Genomic DNA, 18,280 nt, shown 5'->3' with positions numbered 1-18,280 from the left:
CTCCTTAGATACTTTAGAAAATCTAGCAAGAACCCGAACCCGTTGAATTTAGAATTTGAAGACCATTAGTGACTATGCAGTTATTTTTTCAAGTAAAATTAAGAAGTCATACCTTACATCATTAACAGATGTGTAGGTTTTCGCTTCCTTTCATGTTCGTTTCTGCTTCTTACATTCAAGCAGTCAAACACTCTGTCAACCATTTCACAAAACTGAGCAGTGGCTGCAGCTTCAGGGAGACCAAAAGTTTTCAGTACACAAGACATGGAAGCACTCAAGACTTGAGCTGCAAGGTTCACATGCATTACTGAATAGGAATTCAGATTAATATGCTCCTAGGTCAGCCGTGGGAGAAGTTTCAATCCTTTGTCATCGTCTTAGAAGAACATTGCTGAAATATGTTGCCATAAAATATAAAGACCATCATTCCACATAAACCTTGTGCAAGTACCAGAGCCTGAGCTCTTCAAACAATTTCTGGTTGTTTTAATGGTATGTGGTACATCAGAGACAAAGTAGATGTAGCGAGTGGGTGTGTATCGGTTGATTGTACGACAACAGATATCTGCCTCTGCTGTACCCCCAACTAATGCCTTATGTACAGTCAACTCTCTCTAAGGCGCACACACTCAGTACCAGATTTACTGTCCACCTTAGAGAGGTGTTTGCCTTAGAGAGAGTTCACGTTAACTGATACCCGAACATCAAAACTGAAACCAGTGTACAATGTAGGCAGGACTGGCTGACTGTCTCTTTTATATATTCCTTACGGAATCCAACAGATATCATACACACTTTGAGCATTTGTGAATTAACCCTTTCGTTGGCAGTTTCCTGGGCAACCAAATTGTTCTCCCGACTGAGGGTTACAAATTTGGCTGTAGATGGTCAGCAATGACTGCTACCCACCCATAAACCATACATCATTTTTCACAGGAGAAAAAATCCTTTCCTCCAAAATACATTTAAAAGTTATTAGGTGCTACCATAAATATTTTGAGCCAATAAAAGTTTGACCAAGAAATTTGTCTTGTCTGTTGTTCATTGTTCTCAATCTAAAAACACACAATACCTTTAGAAAAGAGCACATTTGGAAAGCATTTTGCAAAAGAAAAAGAAGTAAGGATTCAGAGACTTTTTATTTCATCTAAATATCATAATCGTAGCCAAAGTTATAGGCATTTATGTGCCGTCAGTCGGGTTTCGGGAAATTTATATTTTCCTGATGCATACAAAAAAAATATGACATAAATGTTCCAAAAGCAAAAATTATTCACTTGGAATCACTTTTGCACAGCCTCTACTTGTGTAAAGGAAATAAAAAGACTTTTTCAACATATAGCAGAGTCTGCTGTCCAATATAGAAAACGGGGGGGGTACTCCCATATATAAGCTATACGGGTATGTGCCGCTGGATGGAGTCGGGTTTTTGACCTTCTAGGTCTGAGATGAGGTCTCAGTTTCGCCCACTAAGTCTGAGATGGGGAATACTTTTCCTATTCAATTTTTGAATTAAGTGTTTTAGTCATCTTTTTTCCAGTTCATTTTTCATCTGGAACCGTGCCTGTGGAAGTTTCACTCGATTCAATGAGCGTGTATGGCAGTTTGACGCCTAACTCTGTCAATTAGTGTAAACAAACTCCTTTTTCCGATCTCTGATGGGGTACCAAATTTGACCATTTGGTCTGAGATGGGGTAGGGGTTCTTAGGCCTCAGCGGAACACCCCCACCTAAAACATTGCAGAGTACCCCCCCCCCCGATAGAAAACAACATTGCTGAAACTCAGTTTCCAGTGAATATAGATACACACTGTAGAGAAATGTATTTGAAGTCACATTTCAGTCCACTTGTTGGTGTCAGTGGCATAATAGCACCACTATCGCCAGTATTCTACAAGATTGTGCCACTTCTCCCAACAATTGCGATGGGAAAGAATGCACAGTGGTTTTCTGTCACATGTGACACAAACAGTGTTTGTTCTTGACTTCATGCTACTGCTCAGGTTTTGTACCGAAACAATCTTGGCACAAACCACACAGTCTCGCCTGTTTTCCTCAACTGCGACAGAATGATACTGCTTGTTCAGCCTCAATGCATCCACATCAGCTAGTGGTCGACTTGGCAAACGACCAGGTCTTCCTCTGAAACACTTTCCCTCCAGCAAATGCCGAACAATTGAAAGGCGATATGAAAGGAAATCCTGAGGTGTTTGCTTCACTTTTTTGAAAATGGTAAAAGAATTCAACAGGCAAACCTCAAGTCCATAGTAAAAAAGCTTTTTCCAGGCTTTTTTTGACTTTCGAATAACAGAAAAACTTTGAAGAATTTGGTCTGCCAGGTCAACCCCACCCATATACTCTTGGTAAGCACACTGAGCTGGAGGGCAAGGTATCGCTTCACGTGGGCCTGCTTGAGAACGGCGCTGAACTGTGGTTGGTGTCCCAGTACTGTTTGGAGGATGGATAGTGGAGATCAAATAGACTGGACGTTTATCATACCATGCCATAGCAACAAGATTGCCATGGCTTCTCTATAAGAAATCTCCACGATTCATTCTCTTTTCGGCGGCAGAAGTAATCACAATATCTTTGGGGAACCCTTTACGATTTGGCCTTACAGTTCCACAGGCAAGCACTTTTTTCGGTTCAAGTTCCAAGAAAAGGTGCGGGTTGCAATAAAAATTGTCCATATACAAGTTATGGAACTTGCCTTCAATTGGAGCAATGAGATGTTTCACCACCCTTCGAGCTAGGTTGTGTTCTACATTTCCTCCTTCTTTTCCAAGGTAGACTTGGAATTTGAAAACATATCCAGTCTTGGCCTCGCACAACACCCACAGCTTTATACCCCATCTCACAGGTTTGTTCTTAATATATTGCTTGAACGATAGGCGACCTTTATGGGGAACCATGGTCTCGTCAATAGATACATCTCGGTCTAGGCAATACAGATGCTGTGCATTGGTCATGACCAGATCTAAAAATTGCCTGACCCGATAAATCTTATCAAAATTAGGATCTTCTCTAGGCAGAGCTCTGGCATTGTCAGCCACGTGAAAGTATCTCCAAATCTGGAAAAATCTAGTTTGGGTCATCACAGAACTTACACTTTCCTGGTGCACAAGGTTGTCCATACTCCAGTACATGGTGATTCTTGGAAGTTTCACAATTCCCATGTAAATAATGATACCAATGAATGCTTGCATCTCTTCTTTGGTAACTGGGCGCCACTTTCGTTTGTGTTTGTTCGGCTCAGATGCTGCTTGCTGATCATGGTATCTGTTTGTCTCTGTAACCATCAAATTCCAAATTTCATCAGTAAACATTTGGTCAAAAACTGTTCCCTCCCTGATTTCAGCACCATTTGGATATCTTTGAGTTGGCCCAGGGGATGGCTCAGGGAATGGTTGATCTGCAGGTGGATTGTAAGTCCTTGACCACTGCAATTCAGGATCTTGAGGGCGTCCTACACGGCCTACTCTTCCATGACATGCCCGTCCACGGCCTTGTACAATACGGCCTCTTCTTCCACGACCTCTATTTCCAATCACATTGCGTAATGGGCTTTGATCGCGAGTTGTGTCATCATCTGTTATACAACAACAAATTTGGAACTTAGTTCCACTGAAAGCAAAATGTTTGTTTTGTTTTTGAATGAGCGAAAATGATTGGAAATAACATCCATATCCAAAAGAAAACGCTAGCTTATATTACTAAGACAAATAAAATGCAAAACATACCATTGCTAGTATCGCTTTCAACATCTGAATCCTCAAAAGTGTTCGAAGGATCAGGAAGGCTTTCTTCCTCGCCAACACCACTATCACTTCCGCTCTCATGGCGGTCTGAAATATCTCCTTCAGTTTCATCGGTAAAATCCGAAAAAACTTCACCAGGAACACCTTCTGTGCAACGTGCCACTACTTCATCGAACGGAATGTATACACACGCCATTTTTAAAGCACAAACAAATCGAATAGGTAAGTTTTCGGCGAAATAAACGGGCTAAATCTTTCGAAAATAACGACTGTGCAACGCTTCGAAGGAGAAACGTGACTGGATATCCTACTCTTTAGTGGCCCCAAAAAGACTTAGTAGGGGTCCCCATGTATACCTATGCATGGGAGGGTAAGTAGCGGACGAATTCATCTGTTTGCCAACGAAAGGGTTAACCTTAACAAAACTTGTGTCCCTTTTTATTTGACATTATGTGGAGTTGGGGTTCATAACCCCCATTCACTAGCGAAAAAACTTTGTAATGCTGCACTGTAGTTGTGTTGCAAGTCTGGCATAGAATCGCAACTGGCTGTGTGCACATCAAAACACAAATAACAATACGGTCTTTCCATGCATTCGTTATATACACCCATGACCTCTTGCCATTTGGTAGGGTACATTTGTAAGAGTAAATTGCATAATCCAATTTGATTGCGGGGGTTCTTAAACGCTATGATGTATTGCGCATTCCTAGAGATGGTTTTGGCATATTTACCCGCTGGAAACATTTCTTGACACGATAACAGCCTTTAGCACGTACAAAATCTTTTACCTCTTGTTCTAAGTGTCCAACTTGCTGCCCATGGTAAATGATAATGACATGGGATTTCTTCCCTTCTCGTCCTGCCCTTCCAGCCTCTTGATGTTGGTCAAGAATGGAATGTGTGGTCCCCAGTTAACAATGTAACGAACATCAGGGAAGTTCACTCCCATGCACAAGGCAGTTGTTGCAATTAGTATGCGTTTTAAAGTCTAGTAAGGTTTACTAGATTTTAAAATCTAGTAAGGTTTATTTCACAAATAAATACATGTCAGCCCTCTAAGGGGCTGAAATGCATATTTACAAGAATTGTAACAGAATATCTAATAGTATGACTAATGTAAGAATAATAAGCCTAAAAATAAAATTGACTACTGTGAAATGATGAAACATTATTAAAATTAATAAAGCTATATTATATAATATCATGCTCAATAAAAGATTTCATTAAAAATGTGTCCCTGAACCTATTTGTTTTCCACCTTGGTGTTTCAAAACGCCTGCATCGTCTTAGATGGTAAGACGACTTATGGGCTGAGAGTAAAAGATTTCTTAACCGGTTACTCTTATCATTTAAAATAGAATTAAAGGTCTTCTTACAAATATTTTCATTGTAAATTGTGCCAAAACTCGATTCTTGGTGCTCTGCCAGGAATTGGAATGGTAAATTCCTAGGATACAGTTATCTTGTAATGTAGAAAATTCTGGATAAAACACAGACCTTCCTAGGTCTAAAATTAAATAGTTCACTACAACAGCGATTTCATTCATCATATTACAAAAAAATGATTGTCTTTGGGCAATTGATTCCCTCCTCTTTGATCAGGTTTACAATCCACTTCAACTCCTTTTTAACTGCCCATCTTTCGTTACCTTTTTCACAGAAGATCTCAAGTTCAACTGATTGGGACTGGCATATACTGTGCTGCAATGTGGCCTCATACAAAGAACTTTCCTTATTGTTTCCTGCATTGTTTGGTCAGCAGTACCAGTAGGGGCACCCATAGGAGTACCTTGGACATAAATTGGAATCTAATTAAAAATATAGAATTATGTAAAGATTCAAGTTTTTATTTCAGTTCAGGGAAAACATTCTGTTTAGCAGGTCAAAATTATTGTTTCACATTATTAAACATTATTTTAATCAATTTGTAAACAGAAACGTAACAGCTTGGTACTTACACAGAGAAATCAACATCAGTTGCTGAACATATTTTCTCCCAGGAGAAAACCGATTTTACAAAGTAGTTTAATGTCCTCTGAATTCAATGAAGGTGCAGTAAAATATTTATTTACATTACCTTGTTTGCAAAAAGACCGCAGTTCTCCGACCTTTTGAAATGACTCATGAAAAGCAGGTCCACATCAGTTATTACAGCTGCCAAATAAATCAACCTGCTAAAACAAATAAATGAACTTCAACTTCAACTTCACAGACAGTTGAAATGTTAAGGGAGAGTAATCATTGTTTTGTTTTCAAGAAAAACTGCTACATCTTACGATTAACAATGTAAACGTTACGTTGTATTAATATAATATTCATAATAATGGCGTTTTATGAACCATCAGAGTCGCAGTTGGAAAATTCTGATTCCAAGGCATCGTTGATTGCTTGTCATTGTTCTGGGCGCTTGATTTTGATACGTTTCTGTATTCGATACCAATTTGTAAAATGCGTACTTGATTACCTTCATACTTTTTCATCAGCTGCAAAGGAAACCACCATTCAGTACACTTTCCATGCATTGCCAGCAGAGGATTCTTCCGTCACTTATCCTCGAGACATCAAATGTAACTTTGGTACATGGTGCTGTCTGGACACTGTCAATTTTCCATTTTCTTAAGGTCCTCGTCTAAACTAGATTAACAAGAAAGAGACCTACTTTAAGGGAGTTAAATGATATAACAAAACATACAACTTCATTAGGTGACAATACGATAACACTGGAAGGTTAAAAACTTGCCGGCTTAGTTCCTTTGTCAAGATTTTCCATGTATCCGATCCTGACGTACATTCTTGAAGACTGGTTCTAAAACGTAAAAAGATCATTACAATAATTATAACCAAAAATTAAACTGGATCACAAGACATGTTATACGAATTAAACCTGGTCGTGTGTTAACCCTCTCACTCCCAAGGGTGCCAATTTAGGAAAATGCCCTAGTTGCCCATGGGGTTCAGGTATCATGGTGATGTCTGAGAGGCAAATTTGAGGTGCCATATAACTTTAGCAAAATAGTGAGTGAACCAGACAATTTCAGACTAAGCAATGCAAACAAACTTTATTCTTCAGAGATTGAAGTTTTCATTTTTGATAAAAAACATCTCCAATATAAGAAAATAAGTCAACAAAACAAACCTCAAAATCATGCAACATGCCTTTTGAATCAATAAATGACAGCATATATGCTGTTTCTATGAGTAATTTCTCCATAAGAGGAGAGTAAAGCAATAATATACTCCGGAAATATTTACAGCAAAAATTATCAAGTTGAAAAAAACAGAAACGAAATGTACTGGTATGTCTTCCAAGTGTTTTTTTTTAAACCAAAGCTAGAGTGTTCATTGTTCTAGGCGTTTGAATTTCGCGCCACATTACGCTTCGGTGTTATGGTTCTTGAAGCAATCCAAACAGAACCTCTTGCCACATGAATCGCATCCCATCCTGCAGAAAGTTGTTTTTCTCCTTTTTAAACATCTCTTGCATCTTCCCTTGCTCATTTTAACGGGCCAGTGTCCAGTCTGAACGGTTCCTTCATGAACGGCATGTTGCCGTGATGAGAACTCGCCGATCAGCATCTTGACCATTTCGATGCGAAACTGAAGTTGTGTAAAGGTTGGATGATTATCCGCAATGTTCATCAAAATGTGTGCATTTACAATGCTAACATCCAAGCAAAACCATAACAGATACCGCCACCATTTATTCGCCCTTCTCGAAGTACCGTAATATTGTCTCATTTGATCACTGTGATCGACTCCCCCCATGTACTTGTTGTAGCTTTTTACTACGGGAAGAGAAGGAACTTCGAGGTACGTTCCATCCTTCTGTTTTTTGCGTACGGTTTCATTTCCTCTTGCATTGCACTGAGTACTGAGAAAAGCCACGACTTTCTTGTCCTTCCACACAGAAGCTACAACATCACCTTTCCGACGAAAGAGAGATTCGCCATGACGAAGCGCTTTCACTGCGGGCTTGTTGGCTTTCAAGGCCGACGGAAAGTCAGTTCGGTTGGCACGTGTTGTTCCACAAAGGTAAATTTTGTCGGAGAGCAAATCTTCGGCCAGTCGAACTGAAGTGAAAAAATTATCGCAAAAGATGTGATAATTTTTTCCTTTTAGATCGCTGACAAGGTCACAAACAACACGATGTCCGAGACCGTGTTCGGGCTGGCCACCATCCTTTTTTCCTGTGTACACTTGCATGGCACCCACGAAACCATTTGTCGCATCGGCACGGACCCATACTTTTATTCCACGCTTCACGGGCTTCATGGGCATATACTGTTTGAACCCAAGTCTTGCTTTATATTTCACCATTCCTTCATCAATGGAAACATATTTCGATGGCCGGTATTCTTCGCAGAAAGTGCTGGCAAGTCTATCTAACAAAGGACGCACCTTGAAAAGTTTATCGTAACGTGGGTTATTTCTCGGCAACATGTTCAAACGATTATTCAAACTGAGATATTGTCGAATCTTCTCGAAGCGATTCCTTGGCATGACTTTTTGAACGGTTGGGACACCAATAAAGTTGTCTCTAGACCAGTACATTCTTGTTTCCGGCAAGGACTTGATCCCAAACAAAATATTCAATGCAAAGAACGCACGCATTTCTTCGCAGGTTGTTGCATACCACCTCGGGTCCAGCTTTGTTTGAATGTGCTGTTCGGCATGACGATTGGTTTCCTCCACAATTTTCTCGAAGAGATCTTCTGGCCAAAGAAGGAGAAAGAAATCCAAAGCTGTTCCATCTTCTGGAACACGCGAAGTCGGACCAGTGCGTTCGACAAATTCTTCAACATGGACGGGCGAGTCATCTGTTGTCCAGCGTTGGTCAATATCCTCTTCGCTTTCGCTCTCACTACTGCTCCCGCTTTCGCTTTCAGAAACTGAAATATCTGATTCTTCGCTTATCTGCTGTCGTAAAGCTCTTGCCCTTTCTACTTCTTCAGTTTCGAAACCTAAAAATTCGTCTCCGTCAGAGAGAAAGATTGAAAAACGAAGGAGTCAAAGTACAACTGAATGCCTCAAGGGCAAGTTTGGAAATTAAAAATCCTCACAACAAAAAAATTCTTCTTGATAATGATCTGGCTGGTCTTCTTGGGATTAAACGGCGTTTGCAAAAAATCAATTTTGTCAAAACTTTTTCATCATTTAACAACTATCTTATCCGCTGTGATCTTTTGGATGAGAATGAAAACCTTTTCAATGGAAAACCGTCACAAGTTCTTGTGTGTTTTGACATTGCAGGAGAACCCTTTGAGAGGGTGAACTATTTTTCAGAAACCCCATCTCTGCGAAAAATATCTCAAAGGAATGACATCACATCAATGAAGATTTCTGTGACTGATGAAAATGACAAAATAATTGATTTTAATGGAATGCCAATGAGATTTGAGTTTGAGATAATCTAATTATTAAAAATGTCTGCTGAAAATATTTTACCAAGTGCTCCACCGCTGTATCCTTCTCTTCCAAATTCGGGCTCTGATTTCAGGTTGAAAAAGATTTGTGATTGCCAGAAGGAAATTGAAAACGAGATTTCACATCACGAGAAAGTCGCAAAAAAATACAAGAGAGTAAAAGCTGTGTGCCGCATAACATCATCAGTCACATCCGTCACGGCAGCTCTTTTGTCGATAGGTGGTTTCGCAGGTGCTTTGAGCGGTGTGGGAATTATAATTTCTGTGCCTTTGACAAGCATTGCGGGTTTGCTTGCTTTAGCGTCTGCCGCGACGACTCTAGCGAACAAATCTCTCGTGAAAAAGACTGAAAAACACGAAAAAACCGTCTCTCTTGCTGAAGCGAAGCAACGAACAATCAGACGACTCGTGTCAAAGGCCATGAAAGACTCTTCGATAACAGATGTCGAATTCGCTTCGATACTGAGCGAAATTGATCAATATTATTCTCTGAAAAAAGAACTCAGACGAAATTCTCCAGAGAAAGTTGAGGAAGCGAAGCGGGCAGAGACTGCAACTCTCAGAGAGGAAATAAAAAAAGAATACCAAAAAAAATTGGGCTCTCTGCTTTCACTGGTGCCCCCTACACTCGCAAAGAATTGAGAGTTGAATTCGACAAAAGACCGAGTGGGTTTTCTTTGTTTATCTCAAGACAGAAATCATGAATTAACACATTAATTTTGCTTGGATGCGCCGGTCTTATATGACCGCGGTTGCTAAGGAAAAAAAATGTTATTGACACATTAATTTTGCTTCGATGTGGCGGTCTTATATGACCGCGGTTGCTAAGGAAAAAAAAATGTTATTGACGCGTTTGCTTTGTCGTCACAAATATATTTTTAATTTGAAGACCATGCCTCCCTGTACTGTTCAACTTCCAACATCTTTCTGATGTCTGGCAGCCACTTGTAGGTATCAGATATTGACATGTTCAGTCTGTAAAGTTTTGGATAATTACAAATTACCCTTGCAATGGCTCTAAGCTTTCTGGCATAACGCGATGATAATCCAGTGTTTTTTTAAATCCAGCTTTCAAATGTACCTTCGACTTTACCCAGAAGCTTTGCATCTCTGAAAAGATCTTCGCCTTTTTCCATAAAAAAACCGAGTCCAACTCTTTTTTCAAGTAGATGTGAGCGATTGATTGTCGCGTTGACCGCTTTTATGCAAGTGGCCGCCGCTTCCCAAGTTTCAGGGTTGGCCATTACCGCAGGAAGTCTACCAGCGCTTGGTTGTGTTGAGTTTGGACGACGACTTTCTAAATAAGCGTTTGTTTGCGCTTCTGTGGGGCCAGCCTTTTCGACAGAAAATAAAGATTCTACCGTCCTTTCCGGTTTTTTCGGCTTATCTTTTAGAAGGGATTTCACTGCTTCAATACCTCTTCTCTGAGCCACCTCAACAAAATTTTCCATGAGAGATTTCATTTCTTCATGGTATTCAATATGTTCGTTTAGAATCTCCTCTTGTTCCTCATTGAGATTATTGTTGTCATCATCTTCTTCACTTGTAAACATACGTTCTTCTTTCTCTGGGGAGACGGATGGGCTGTTCATCTTCAGAGCGTAATTCTTCGCACACACGAATATTTTAAATAAATGACAAGCTGGTAAAGTACGTTCTTTAACCCTATTTGTCATTTATTTAAAACTCTGATGTAATCTCCCACGCAACACAAAAAAGCACGTGCTTTCCATTTGTTTGAAACTCTGATGCAATCTCCCACGCAACCCAAAAAAGCACGTGCTTTTCATTTATTTGAAACTCTGATGTAATCTCCCACGTTGAAAAACATTCGCTTTCTGTGAAAAGAATCTTCTTCCCCCTCAATGATAATTCATTATTCAAAACAATCTTTCATTTCCGGTTTTATTGACATCATGCCAAATTTCTCTCACAAATAATTTTTTCTGGTCTGATCTTCTTTTGATGAAATTTCTTTGATTATCCAGCGCATATTTAATAGCAGAAGAATTCGATATTCCACAATCTTTGGCGGCTTCTCCGAGTGATTGATATTCTTTGCGAAAACAGGTTTCATCACTCACTTCAACCTACCATTTGCTTTTCAAAGGACAATAGCCGAGCATTTCTTTTAATTCTTTGCTTGGAATCTTGTTTCTGTATTTTATTCCGCAGCCTTTGACAATTTCTATGAAATCTTTTGTGCTTATAGGCGTCAGCCGACTTGGAATCAACTGCGTTAGCGACTGCGTTCTCAAATTTTTCTTTTCTTCCATTTTTTATATTTTCTAAAAAAATATTTTTTATATTATATAAAAATGTCAGGAAGTAGAGAAGCGAAGCGAGCAGAATTTGAAATAGATGAAGCAGACAAAGAATTCCACTTTTTCTGTAAATTTCGAGATCCAGCAAGAAAAATAAAAACACAAACAGTGAGAAGATTATTAAAACCATTTGAATGGACTCTTGATGATTATGATCTTCTCAGCGACGAAGAAAAGAGAGAAGTTGACAGAAGACTCAGAAAAAGCAAAACTTTTCTCGTTCAAAGGCGCCTTGAAGCTAAATATCTTGAACCGAGAAAGGAATATGAAAAATGGTTGAGAGACGAGCGCGAGAAAATAACAGGCCATCAATTCACAATGATGTACACAGATTTTTATCTCATTCACAAGATAAAAAATAAATTTTGGTTAAATAGAATAGAAGTAGATAGATTAAGACTGAAGAAAACTTATCGCTTTCCAAAAGATATTGATGATGACCTCTTTCTGCTTTTGACAGATGAAGAAATAAAAGATCACTGTGAAGGCAAGCTCAGAAAAATTTCACAATTTACTTTGAAAAGAAAAGCAGATTTTTATAATTACTACACTGATCTTATTCCAGCAAATTTCCAAAGCTGAAAAAATTTTATAAAAATATAAATTTTTTATATTTTTATAAAAAATGGAGAACTGGAAAGTTAAAGAATTAAAAGCCGAGGCAAAACGACTCGGGCTAAAAAAATATTCAAGCCTCAGAAAGCAAGAGTTGATTGAGTTGATAGCGAACCTTATTGACCACCCAATTCCAGCAGATTTCAATGCCCCAGTTCTCAGACCAACAAGAAATTCTGGACAGTTGCTTACGCTTGATCCGCAAGAACAAAGGAGAAGAGAAATAAGAGAAATTGAAGAGATGCTTGGATTGAGACCATACGTCACCACTTCGGATGACGCGACAATAGCAGATGAATGGAACGAGTTCGTTGAAAACTACGAAAATAATCCATTTAGCACTAGCGCTACAGTTCGGGAGTCAGCATCTGCATTGAGAGGTTTCGCAAGACAATTCAGAATAGATGGAGTTGAGGGTTTTGGGCCAAATCAGTTCATGCAGGAGGCAAAACCGGCAGTCTTGAAAATCATGAGAGAGAACCGCCAGACAAGACTCAAGATGATTCTTTCTTGCGAGATGAAGAGGCGAGCTATGGATGGAGAAGTTCAGTATCTTGACGCTTATTTCCACACCAACACAATTGAAAATCTTAATGCAACTGATGAAAGCGAAGCGTATGAAAGATTTATGCAAATCATTCAAGAAAGAATTTAAGAATTCAACAATAACGGAAGTAACTGGGAGTTTCACAGAGTCATAACATTTGACCTGCATCTTGTAGAGTACAACCCGTTGGACGGCAGCTCTTACATCAAACTACCGAAAGCGCTTAAAGGAAAAAAAGCAATAATCAATATGGAAAATCAAGATAATGAATGTTTTAAATGGTGCATTACAAGAGCGCTTTATCCAGTTGAGAAAAACCCTCAAAGAATAACAAAGATTCTAAAAGAACAATCTGATCGACTCGACTGGAGAGGAATCAACTTCCTGGTTGAGCTTGACAAAATAAAAAGGTTTGAAAAACAGAAGGAAAATATCGCGGTAGATGTGTTTGGTTATGAAAGTAAGGCCAGAGTCTATCCTCTCAGAATAAGTAAGTCACCAGCTGAAGAGAGGAATCAGGTGATCAATCTTCTTCTTATCGAGAAAGACGAAATTAAACACTACTGCTTGATAAACAACATCAGCAGGCTTCTCTCGAGTCAAGTTTCAAAGCATAAAGAACCAAAAGAATTTTGCCTCAGGTGTTTGAATCACTTTTCAAGCAGAGAAAAGCTTGCGGAGCACGAGGTACTCTGCGCAAACAATGAGGCTGTCAAGATTCAAATGCCAAAAAAAGGAACTTTTATCAAATTCAAGAATCATAACCGCTCAATAAGAGTGCCCTTTGTTGTTTATGCTGACTTTGAATCTTTCACAAAACCTATTCACTCTTGTGAGCCAAGAAGCGATAAGAGCTTCACCATTAAATATCAAAAACATAAACCGTCCGGCTTTTGCTATAAGGTTGTCTGCTTTGATGACCAGCTTTATTCTCAAGAGCCAGTAATCTACAGAGCAAAGTCTGAGGATGAGGATGTTGCTCAGATCTTTGTTGAAATGCTTGAAGAGAACATCAAGAAGATTCACAAAGAATTTGACTTTAAAAAGAAGGTGATCTTCATTGATGAAGACAAGAAAATGTTCAATGCAGCGAAGTGCTGTTGGATATGTGGTGAGTCTTTCAGTACTGATCCTGTTGTGTTCGCTTTGATTGGCAACTTGCGCGACAAAGTTAGAGATCACTGTCATTTCACTGGCAAGTATAGAGGAGCTGCACACAGAAATTGCAATTTTCAATTCGCAAAGCCAAAGTTCACTCCTGTCATATTTCACAACTTGGCTGGTTATGACTCTCATCTTTTAGTCAAGAATCTTGGAAAGACTGAGGGGGACATAAAATGCATTCCCAATAATGAAGAGAAGTACATCAACTTCAGCAAATCTATTGCCGTTGGTTCTTACACCAACAAAGAAGAAGAAGAAGTTGCCATAAAGACTGAGCTTCGCTTTATTGATAGTTTAAAGTTCATGGCTTCTTCTCTCGATAAATTAGTCAGTAATCTGAGCCATGATAAGCTGAAGAAAACTGGGGAGGTGTTTAGAGACGAAATCGAATTGATCTCAAGAAAGGGTGTTTATCCATATGATTACATGAGCAGCATTGAAAAGTTCAGAGAAACAGAACTTCCACCAAAAAGAGAGTTTTACTCAAAGGTTAATGACTGTGATATAAGTGAAGAAGATTACGAGCACGCAAAGAAAATCTGGAATGAGTTCAAGATGAAGAACATGGGTGATTATCATGATCTTTATCTCAAATCAGATGTTCTCTTGCTTGCAGATGTGTTTGAAGAATTCAGAAACGTCTGCCTTGAGAATTACAATCTCGATCCTGCTTGGTATTACACTGCTCCTGGATTGGCTTGGGATGCAGCATTGAAGGTGACAAAAGTTGAGCTTGAGCTTTTGAGTGATCCAGACATGCTTCTGATGTTTGAGAAAGGAATTCGTGGAGGAATCTCAATGATCCCAAATCGCTATGGAAAAGCAAACAACAAATACATGAATTCAAAGTTTGACAGAGAAAAACCATCAAAATATCTGACTTATCTTGACGCAAACAATCTTTATGGATGGGCAATGTGCAAACCTCTTCCTGTCAGAGGTTTCAAATGGATGAGTCAAGAAGAGATCGGAGACTGGAGAGCAAGAGACTGCATTCTTGAGGTTGATCTTGAATATCCAAAAGAGCTTCATGATCTTCACAACGATTATCCTCTTGCTCCAGAGAGAATCATTATGAACTCAAACAAAGTTGAGAAACTGGTGCCAAATCTGAACGATAAGAAGAAATATATCATTCATCACCAGAATCTCAAACAGTGCCTTGAACTCGGCTTGAGACTGAAAAAGATTTACAGAGGAATCAAATTTGAAGAAGAACCTTGGCTAAAAAGTTATATAGAGCTCAACACAAATTTGCGCAAGAATGCAAAGAATGAATTTGAAAAGGATTTCTTCAAGTTGATGAACAACTCTGTGTTTGAAAAAACAATGGAAAACATCAGGAAACAAGTTGATGTGAGGCTTCTCAACAATCGAAAGAAAGCACAAAAGCTTTCAGCAAAACCAAACTTCAAGCATTGCACAATATTTGACGAAAATCTCATTGCAATACATATGGGGAGAACATCAATAAAGTTTGACAAGCCAGTTTTCTGTGGAATGGCTATTCTTGATCTCAGCAAGACTTTGATGTACGATTTCCACTACAAGTACATAAAAAAGAAATATGGAGATAAAGCCAAGCTTCTTTTCACAGACACTGACAGTCTCATGTATGAGATTGAAACTGAAGACTTTTACAAGGACATAGCAGCAGATGTTGAAGAAAAGTTTGACACCAGCAACTTTCCAAAAGACCACATTTCAAAGATCCCAACTGGTTGCAACAAAAAAGTTGTGGGCATGATGAAAGATGAGGCTGGTGGAAAGATTATTGAGGAGTTTGTTGGATTGAGAGCAAAACTTTACAGCTACAAGATTCTTGAGGGCAAAGAAGAGAAGAAGTGCAAGGGAATCAAGAAGACTGTGATAAAGAAGAATATAACTCACGAAGACTACAAAAAGTGCTTATTTAGCGGAAACATACAAATGAGAAAGATGAATGTAATCAGATCACACAGACATGAGATTTTCAGTGAGACCATCAACAAGATTGCTCTGAGCGCAAATGATGATAAGAGAATCATAAAAGAAGACAAGATCTCAACTTTTTCACATGGGCACTATAAAATATGAATCCTCAGAATATTCCTTTCAATGCATTAATAGTTGGACCAACAAATTCAGGAAAGACAAAATATGTCGTCAATCTTTTGAGCAATAAATTCAATCAGAAATTCGATTACATTTTTTTGATTTGTCCAACATTCATCCACAACAAAACTTATAACAATTTTGGGGATTTAGACAAAGACCTCTTTATCCTGACTCCACTCCAAAACCAGATTGATTTTTGTCTCAAGCTCATTAGTTTTGTTTATGAGGGAACTAATACACTTATCATCCTTGATGACTGTGCGGCTTCAAAGGATGTGAAGCAGAGGACAAATGAACTCGTGAATTTAGCATTTAGTGCAAGACATAAGGGAATCAGTGTTTGGGTGCTCACACAGCAGATGACAAGTATCGCAAAACCATTCAGAGAAAACATTGCTGCACTGGTTTTATTCTACACACCTTCGGCAAAGGATATGAAGGCAACATTTGATGATTATGCAGGTGATTTGACGAAAGAAGAGCAAATTGAATTAATAGCAAAGCTGAAGAATGAGAAATATTCTCATTTGAATTTATCACTTTGCCATCCCTTCGATATAAAATTTGAAAAAGAAATAAAATAGAGATGAGCGAAGCAAACAAAGAACAAGAAGCAATCACAGATATTATTGCTATGAACATTCTTGAAGCAGAACCCGCAAGTGATTCAGATCACCGAGAGCAACTTGCTGTTCTCGTTGCGAGTGGAAGAGCAAAGGAAATGATTGGTGTCTCTTTCACCCAGGATCAAGTCAAAAGGCTTTCTGAAAAAGATGTTGAGAAGTACTTCAAAAGATATGAGGCCTCAATCTCTTCAAAGACTTGCGATGCGATAGTCGACACATTTCTTCAGCTTTCGTGTAAAGCGTTGGCGTATTTTCTCCCTGTTGATGAAGGAAAGCTCATGAAAGACCTGAACGATGACTTCATTGTGAAGAGAGAACTCGGAATGATTGCAGGAAGCTTGAGTTTGAAGTATGGAAAGTACATGGCGATCGCAAGTGCTGCTCTTCTCACTGCCAAAAATGTTGAAGTTCCCTTAAAACCAAATGTCGTTAATGTTGAAGTAGACAGTAATTGTGAAGAACCTGAAAAAGAACTTGAATAAGAACCTGAAAAAGAACTTGAATAAGAACTTGAATAAGAACTTAAAAATAATGTGACAAGAAATAAAATGGAAGAAAAAGAATCTCAAGATCCAGCAGAGTGAGGGCGACAGCCCAAGCCGTCGCAGTCGCCGCCAGCACAACAAGTCACTTCAACTGATCAAAATAAGACGAAACCAAAAAAAGATCCAGGGCGTGTCGCTGCTGGGAAAAAACTTGCTGAACATAACAGAAGAGTTAGAGAGCAAAAACAGGTGAGGCCACCAAACCTAGAGCCAGTACCAGAACCAAAACCAGAGCCATCAACATCATCATCATTCTCACTCACTCAAATTCTTTCAGTAGCAAGTATTGTTCTTTCATTGGCTGGACTGTACTATAAAAGGAAAGAGTTGATAGCGCTCGTAAAATCACCACCAAACCCAGAACCAAGGCAAATTGAGCGCATCTCTGCGGAGTTGCCTCAAATTCCAAAAAGAGTAAAACCAATGGATTGATTTTTTTTGTCTTTCAAATAAAAATGTCTGATAATACACTTGTGAAAACTTTGACTGATTCAGCTACATTGACTGGATTGGCTGCTGGAATTGGATGGGTAGCAAAGAGAGTTATCAAAGAACCGATGACTTCTGATCTGAGTTCAAATCTCATGAACTATGTAAAGTTCACTCTCGTGATCGCTGGATCAATCGCAGCAAAAAAATATCTTGAAGAACAGAAGATTTTGCCATCTTAAGAAATGCATTTAAGTTTGCGGACTAATTCAATATTCTATGAGATTAATTTCATTATGAAAACTTGCCAGCGATTAATAAAATGGCAAGCATAGCAATAATGATCGGAGGAGCACTCATCAATGCAACAGCATTTGTTGGTGGGAGCTATCTCGCAAAATATTTGAGTGGAGATAAAAATAGTGTTGAAGAAGAGAAGAAGAGACATGATCTTGCTGTAGAAAAATACCAGGCAGCTTATGAGAAATATCAAGAGAATCGAACAAAGCTTCTCGATTGGATTTCAGCAAACGACCGAATCAAAAAAGAGGCAAATCAAAATTTTGTTGATACAGATTATGCTTTAAAGCTTTACAACAAGGCACATAGTGAAGAGCTTGATATGAAAGAACCCCATTTTTCTAACTTCTACAAACCGAGCACACAACAGAAACGAGGTGAAATGATTTATGCTGGAGGAATGGCTTTGGCTTTGGGATTGGCTGCAAGTCGATTTTTGTGAAAGTAAA

At 38.9% G+C, this 18,280-nt stretch overlaps 2 protein-coding genes across 2 annotated transcripts; both read left to right on the top strand.

Annotated features, from left to right (window-relative positions):
- The first annotated feature begins 12,910 nt into the window (after positions 1 to 12,910).
- On the top strand, positions 12,911 to 15,910 carry LOC148723369 (uncharacterized). Its single transcript, XM_088733161.1, has one exon. It carries the CDS (start codon positions 12,920 to 12,922, stop codon positions 15,908 to 15,910), a length of 2,991 nt encoding a protein of 996 aa, XP_088589287.1. The 5' UTR covers positions 12,911 to 12,919.
- A 1,937-nt stretch (positions 15,911 to 17,847) lies between these two features.
- Positions 17,848 to 18,273, top strand: LOC148723368 (uncharacterized). The gene has a single exon (XM_088733177.1). The coding sequence runs from the start codon at positions 17,854 to 17,856 to the stop codon at positions 18,271 to 18,273; it is 420 nt and encodes a 139-aa protein (XP_088589303.1). The 5' UTR covers positions 17,848 to 17,853.
- Positions 18,274 to 18,280: the final 7 nt, after the last annotated feature.

This window comes from Stylophora pistillata, chromosome 9 (genome assembly GCF_964205215.1).
Source record: "Stylophora pistillata chromosome 9, jaStyPist1.2, whole genome shotgun sequence".
Classification (NCBI taxonomy): Eukaryota; Metazoa; Cnidaria; class Anthozoa; order Scleractinia; family Pocilloporidae; genus Stylophora; species Stylophora pistillata.
This window is presented reverse-complemented; position numbering and strand designations above follow the sequence as displayed.